Consider the following 7,500-nt stretch of genomic DNA (forward strand, 5'->3'; position numbering starts at 1 on the left):
ATGATGGTAACAGCGTGCGGGGCTGTTTTATTATCACGGAGGAGTGATGATGGTAACAGCGTGCGGGGCTGTTTTATTATCACGGAGGAGTGATGATGGTAACAGCGTGCGGGGCTGTTTTATTATCACGGAGGAGCGGTGATGGTAACAGCGTGCAGGGCTGTTTTATTATCACGGAGGAGCGGTGATGGTAACAGCGTGCGGGGCTGTTTTATTATCATGGAGGAGTGATGATGGTAACAGCGTGCGGGGCTGTTTTATTATCACGGAGGAGTGATGATGGTAACAGCGTGCGGGGCTGTTTTATTATCACGGAGGAGCGGTGATGGTAACAGCGTGCAGGGCTGTTTTATTATCACGGAGGAGTGGTGATGGTAACAGCGTGCAGGGCTGTTTTATTATCACGGAGGAGTGATGATGGTAACAGCGTGCAGGGCTGTTTTATTATCACGGAGGAGTGATGATGGTAACAGCGTGCAGGGCTGTTTTATTATCACGGAGGAGTGATGATGGTAACAGCGTGCGGGGCTGTTTTATTATCACGGAGGAGTGATGATGGTAACAGCGTGCGGGGCTGTTTTATTATCACGGAGGAGTGATGATGGTAACAGCGTGCGGGGCTGTTTTATTATCACGGAGGAGTGATGATGGTAACAGCGTGCGGGGCTGTTTTATTATCACGGAGGAGTGGTGATGGTAACAGCGTGCGGGGCTGTTTTATTATCACGGAGGAGTGATGATGGTAACAGCGTGCGGGGCTGTTTTATTATCACGGAGGAGCGGTGATGGTAACAGCGTGCGGGGCTGTTTTATTATTTTATTATCATGGAGGAGTGATGACGGTAACAGCGTGCGGGGCTGTTTTATTATTTTATTATCATGGAGGAGTGATGACGGTAACAGCGTGCGGGGCTGTTTTATTATCACGGAGGAGTGATGATGGTAACAGCGTGCGGGGCTGTTTTATTATCATGGAGGAGTGGTGATGGTAACAGCGTGCGGGGCTGTTTTATTATCACGGAGGAGTGGTGATGGTAACAGCGTGCGGGGCTGTTTTATTATCATGGAGGAGTGATGATGGTAACAGCGTGCGGGGCTGTTTTATTATTTTATTATCATGGAGACGTGGTGATGGTGACAGCGTGCGGGGCTGTTTGTTATCATGGAGGTGTAATGAGTGTTATCGAAGTGACCGTGGGACCGTATTTCAGTAACTACCATCGGTGATATGGACATGATGAGGGTTGTAAATATTAAATCAAATCCTTTTTTCTATTTTTATTTTTTTTATTTTTATGGAGCACTTTAAAACAACGAACACAGTTTTGCTCCGAAGTGCTTCGCAGAGGACACGAATATAAAAAAAAAAAGACAAAGTAAAAAAAAAAAAAAATACAGGAAATAAAAAAATATGAATTCAGAAATACATTTAAAATATTAAATGCGCTGAATATTATTGCGACTGGAGAATGGAAGTCCCAAGGCTCTTTATTATGTCCTCACTTTGAGTGGGTGGTTACACGAGTGATACAGCCTGAAATGTTCTTCTAAATAACAATAAATACACTTCAGTCCATCATCACCGGAGCCCAAAAGGCAATAATATTTATTTGTACAACTATCATTTGTGTTTTGATTTAGTACTATTTAAAACTAGGAGGAGCTTACAGCAGGACAATCAACATTTCATGCCTCTAATTGTGTGTGCGTGTCCGTGCGTGCGTGTGTGTGTGTGCGCGTCTGTGTCCGTGTGTGTGAGTGGATGCGTGTGTTTGCGTGCGTGTGTGCGTGCGCGTGTGTGCACGCGTTTGTGTCCGTGCGTGCGAGTGTGTGTGTGTGTGTGTGTGTCCGTGCGTGCGTGTGTGTGCGTCTGTGTCCGTGTGTGTGAGTGGATGTGTGTGTTTGCGTGCGTGTGTGTGTGTGTCCGTGCGTGCGTGTGTGTGCGTCTGTGTCCGTGCGTGTGAGTGGATGTGTGTGTTTGCGTGCGTGTGTGTGTGTACACGCGTGCGTGTGTGTGTGCGCGCGCCCCCCTCGCAGTGCACCAGGTGGCTGAGAAGGTGGAGGCGCTGGGGGCCATGGCCATCAAGACGCGGCGGATCCTGAAGGGCCACGCCAACAAGGTGCTGTGCATGGACTGGTGCAAGGACAAGCGCCGCCTCGTCAGCTCCTCACAGGTGCAGTACGACGTGGAACAATGTGTAATTTGGAGTATTTGGAGGTACACAGGTATTGCTTTGAAATACCTGTGAAAAAATACCTCGTCGGATATATAGATAGAATTTGGTATTTGATGTTGTTGGAAAATGTATACACTGAATACAGTTCCTATATGGCTGATAGGTTGGCAGTTTCTTTTTTTTGTAGTTAATATTATACATTTTTTCTATTCCAGGATGGAAAAGTGATCGTTTGGGATGCTTACACCCTCAATAAGGTACGTTTTCAGGGTTTATTTTTTTCAAAACCATCTGAATAAACTATTTATCTATTTGTGGTGTCCAAGGAAATATTGAAAATATTTTTTATATATTTTATTTAAGACTCTAATTCTTAATGTGTTTTATTATAATCTTATTTTTTTGTCAAAAGCCTCAATTGAATTGAAACTCTCTCATTTCCTTTCTGTGCGTGTGTGCGTGTGTGTGTGTGTGTGTGTGTGTGTGTGTGTGTGTGTGTGTGTTGTGTGTGTGTGTGTGTGTGTGTGATGGCCATCTTCTGCTCTATTCCGCTGAGAGAGAGAGTGACATATGCTTAGTCAGAGCAGACTACGGATTATCTATCCATCAGTCAACTGCAATGGCTCTGGTGTGTGTGTGTGTGTGTGTGTGTGTGTGTGTGTGTGTGTGTGTGTGTGTGTGTGTGTGTGTGTGTGTGTGTGTGTGTGTGTGTGTGTGTGTGTGTGTGTGTGTGTGTGTTGGTGTCAGAGTGCACTCTAATGGCTCTTCAGTTTCATTGCTGGACTAATCCCTATCTCTTGGGCTGGTCGATCTGAAAGGAATGTCTTGTTTAAAGTGGTAATCCATAAAATAATCCGTGTTGGGTGGATGACACCCACACCACAAATCCCAAACGTCGATTCAGAACTGCAAGGTTTTTTTTCCCCCGAACATTTGCCTTCTTCTGTTTCATGGTCACTTGAGGTACTGAGAATATTTTTTTATTTCCGAGGCTGCTGTCCTTTTTGGTGAGACTTCATCCATATCGACGGTTTACTGACCACAACTACCGATACGGCATCATCAAATTCACTGTGGCTGCCTTTCACTTTTTGCGTGTGGCGGACCCTGCCACCAACAATGTGAACAGCTTATAGAGGAGCAATATGCATAATGGGCGAAAGGCTCGTGCAAAATTCTAATATTCGATTTTATCGGGGTCGCGTGCGCACAGGACATGATGTAAAGCGGCAAATGCAGTCTCCCCATTTCAGAAGTGCAGGATTTATTATTGAGAAGTAAAGTATTTACACAATAACATCCAGTTTTTTCTAAATTAAGTCCCATAGCAACGGGGAGAGGCACGTTTTTCCTTTTTGCAACAGTACGGAGTAAGGATTTGGACAGTCTCTGAAGTCAGTTGTGTTTAAAAATGTGGTCCCATAAAGGTAGGAAACAAACGAAAATAAATAGATGTAAAATAAAAAGAACAGGCACGGCAGCCTGCGTGCACCGCCGCCAGGAGGAGAAACAAAAACAACTCCGCTCCACTTCTCTGGGTTAGGTTTACGTTTTTAATTTTTCAATACAAGTAAGAACCTAAGAAAACCAAATAAATCCAAATCTTTCTCGATGACATTATATCATATATTGCTATATTATTTCGATAATATTTGCATATAGAGCGGTAGGTATGTGCGGACGGTGCCCAGGACCTGCCCCCACGTCTCTGTGCGGGACTGTAGAGGGGAAGTGAGACCTGATCACCAGTGGTTACTGGACAGCTCTGAGCGGAGAGGGGGAGAGCCTCCGCCCTTTCTCTCTCCTCTCTCTCCCCCTCTTCTCTCTCTCCCCCTCTTCTCTCTCCCTCTCCCTCTCCTCTCTCTCCTTCCCCCCTCTGTCTCTCTGTTTCTCTCTCTCGCTCTCTCTCTCTCTCTCCGCTCCAGCTTCAGAACACGGTAAACTGCGCTTGCACCGTTTTAATGCCTGGATTTTTCCTGGCGGATCGAAAAGACACAGAAATCGTCTGTCATCAATGTCAGTCACGATCGATGGGGTCGATCGCCGATAGACGATTTGATCGGAGATCGGCCCAAGCCTCATGCACAACACACATACGTTGAATGGCTGTTTCTTATAAGTGCCAGCTAAGAAAACTATCGTATATGGGAGTTTGACGTCACGGACCGCCTCGTGTGCATTTCTTCATTTATTTATTGTAAAAAAAATGATTTCTTTTTTTCTTTCTTTATTTTTTCTTTCTTTTTCAAATGTATGTATTTATCCATTTCTTTATTTCTATTGTTATTTTTTATTTCTTTATTTTATTATTATTTATATCTTTTTTTTATTATGTGTGTGTGTGTGTGTACGGATTACCACTTTAAAAATACACGTGTCAATCAATGTAAAATATAATAAGACACCAAAATGGTCATTTTCCAAGAAAGGAAATATTTCAGACCACATATTTTGAAAAATTGTAATTTAATTTGACTACAAAATTGTACACTATATCACAATATGACAGCGCTTTTATTTCCTGTGGTTCCATATCAACAAATTATGGTAGAAAATAATATGGAATTATCTGTCTGTCTTCATATTATTAGGTATATACTGTATGTGTGTAGGTGTTTTTGGCAATTTTTTTAATTAAAAAAAAAAAAGAAAGTGGTCTGAATGTATGAAATGTAATGTGTGTGTGTGTGTGCGTGTGTGTGTGTGTGTGTGTGTGTGTGTGTGTGTGTGTGTGTGTGTGTGTGTGTGTGTGTGTGTGTGTGTGTGTGTGTGTGTGTGTGTGTGTGTCTTCCAGGAGCATGGAGTGACCATGCCGTGCACGTGGGTCATGGCGTGTGCCTACGCCCCTTCAGGCTGTGCTGTAGCGTCTGGGTGTGTACAGAAAAATATCCTATTTCCTTATTCATTTGTAGATTTACCTTCTTCACAACCATTAAAAAACAAATTATTTTACTTTAGTAGAAAGAAAATCAATAATGTGACAACACGATAGCTCATCACGAAGCCCATTTTGTTGTTGATTTTTGGAACTTTTTGCCGATGTAGAATTTCCGTTTTGGATACATCATCATACTGTATATGCATTTGAATTTAAGGATCGTCGCTTGTCATTGACCTCTGACCCCTGCCGTCCTCGCCCACAGTGGACTGGATAACAAGTGCTCCGTCTACCCGCTGTCACTGGACAAGAATGAGAACCTGGCGGCCAAAAAGAAATCTGTGGCCATGCACACAAACTACCTGTCAGGCTGCACCTTCACCAACTCTGACATGCAGGTGAGTGGTGTAAAACTGTGTACAACTATAATATCTTAATGATATAAATAGTATAAAATGTTAATAATAATTAAGTTAATTATGATAGTTAATTATATCAATTAAGATTCATATAATTGTATGAATTGTAATTTCATAATTATATATACTTAAATATATTACGAGTTATAATTATTATTAGAAACGTGGAATTAATAATTGCAATGAGATATGAATATTGAAATGAATGGGTTTGTGCGGTTATTGTTGATAGACATTCTATATTTTGAGAGTGATCGTGATAAAATATCCCTAAAATGTCCTAAAAATCCTTGTCTGTTTGTAATATGTACATTTACACCAAAAAAAACCATTTGTTCAAAGACGTTTGGTTGGAGGGGGTTACTCGTTGGTCTTGCTCCACATACTGTACATAATACATACGTTGTACAAGCATAATTCTACATACAGTATATATTCTATTGGACTCTACTGTACTCTATATATTACATATATTCTATTGCTACATATACAGTATATTATATTTTACTCTATATATTCTATTTATTATATTCTGTTCTAGATGATATGATGATGGCAGGGTGGAGGAGGAGGGGAGAGAGAGGCTTCCTCACGGTCATATAAATAGATGCTGAGTGGCCTTTATCTGGTCTAAAGTGGAGTACACCCGCCCGAGGGCGGAGCGTTTGATGCGTACACACACATACAATCGCACACGTATATTTGTTCCCAACTCTCGCACGGAAAAAGAAAAAAGAAAAAAAGAAGGCACAGGCAGTTTACAGCGTATGAGACACATACAAGGACAAAGTTTTACAAAGTTATGTCGTTTATCTCTTTGTATTTCTCTCTCGTTCATTTTCGACACGTTCCATCTGTTATCTACGCGCTCAGATAACACGGCGCTTGGAATTCCCTCTTGTGGAGTGCGATGTATGTGCTATAAACCTGGGTGTAAATAGTGCACGAGGGTCGTATCTATAGGTAATATCCTATAAACATACAACTCTCTAGAGTTTCGGTTTTGGCACACCAACACAAAGCAAGTCAGTGTAGTTCAATTTAAAAAACAGATGCTTCTGAACAGTGTGGCTGCAACAATGATGCTCAGTCGGGGCTCTGTTGCGGTGTTTGTGATTTCTGTGACCTCTGGTGTCCACCCACATGCGCTCAGTATTAGCCTCAAAATTAAATGGAAGAAGAAGAAGAAGAAGAAGAAGAAGAAGAAGAAGAAGAAGAAGAAGAAGAGTCTTTTATTGTCACACAGGACACCGCAACACATGCACTCATGCGGTGACGGCGACCAACACACACACACACACACACACACACACACACACACACACACACACACACTCACGCGCGCCCTTTGGATGGTGGTCGGTGAAATGAGTTCTCTGCTTTTGACCCATCCTGGCTTGTCCTTCCTCCGGGGGAGGCAGCGTACAGCGACGCTGTCAGATGACGGCGTTCTGCATCTTTTGGGTGGGGGTCCTTACTGACGTTACATGGAGGAAACCTCACGTGGGCACGGGGAAATCATGCAAACTCCGCACAGAAAGGCCCCTAATTGGGAGATATTAAATATGTGTAACGCAAGCGTTCAGACTGGACCTCCCTCCCCCCTCCATCCCTCCATCCCTCCCTGCCTCCCTCCATCCCTCCCTCCCTCCCTGTAGTGGGTATTAGACAGCTTCTGTCTGATGCAGAAACCAACAGCGGAGAAGACATTAATGCTTGTGTGGTTTTAGAAGTACCCATAATATGAGCGAGAGAGAGCGAGAGAGAGAGATTTTCTCTCACTCTCTCCGGGGACATTTTCACTCAGGACCGTCCGTGTTTTATGCCTCACAGAATTAGTTTCCATGCATTATGTCGGCTTGTGGTCGGGGGATGTCATTAGTACTCTACTGCCACTCCTCAGGGGCGGGGATCTTCAGGGATCTCACCGTACGATATCACCCCGGTACTCGGGTCCCGGCGCGATAATATTGCGATTCTTTACGTTTTGCGATACACAAAGTATTGCGATACAATACTGTGATAT

At 43.1% G+C, this 7,500-nt stretch overlaps 1 protein-coding gene across 1 annotated transcript in view; it reads left to right on the forward strand.

The window, feature by feature from the left end:
• gnb5b (guanine nucleotide binding protein (G protein), beta 5b) overlaps positions 1-7,500 on the forward strand; it is a 16,388-nt gene that overhangs the window by 677 nt on the left and 8,211 nt on the right. The window contains exons 2-5 of the mRNA XM_079997110.1: positions 2,038-2,174; positions 2,393-2,434; positions 4,972-5,048; positions 5,321-5,453. Of these exons, the coding sequence (XP_079853236.1) occupies positions 2,038-2,174; positions 2,393-2,434; positions 4,972-5,048; positions 5,321-5,453 (389 nt within the window). The remainder of the gene's footprint in view (positions 1-2,037; positions 2,175-2,392; positions 2,435-4,971; positions 5,049-5,320; positions 5,454-7,500) is intronic.

Source organism: Zeus faber, assembly GCF_960531495.2.
Source record: "Zeus faber genome assembly, chromosome: 3".
Lineage (NCBI taxonomy): Eukaryota > Metazoa > Chordata > Actinopteri > Zeiformes > Zeidae > Zeus > Zeus faber.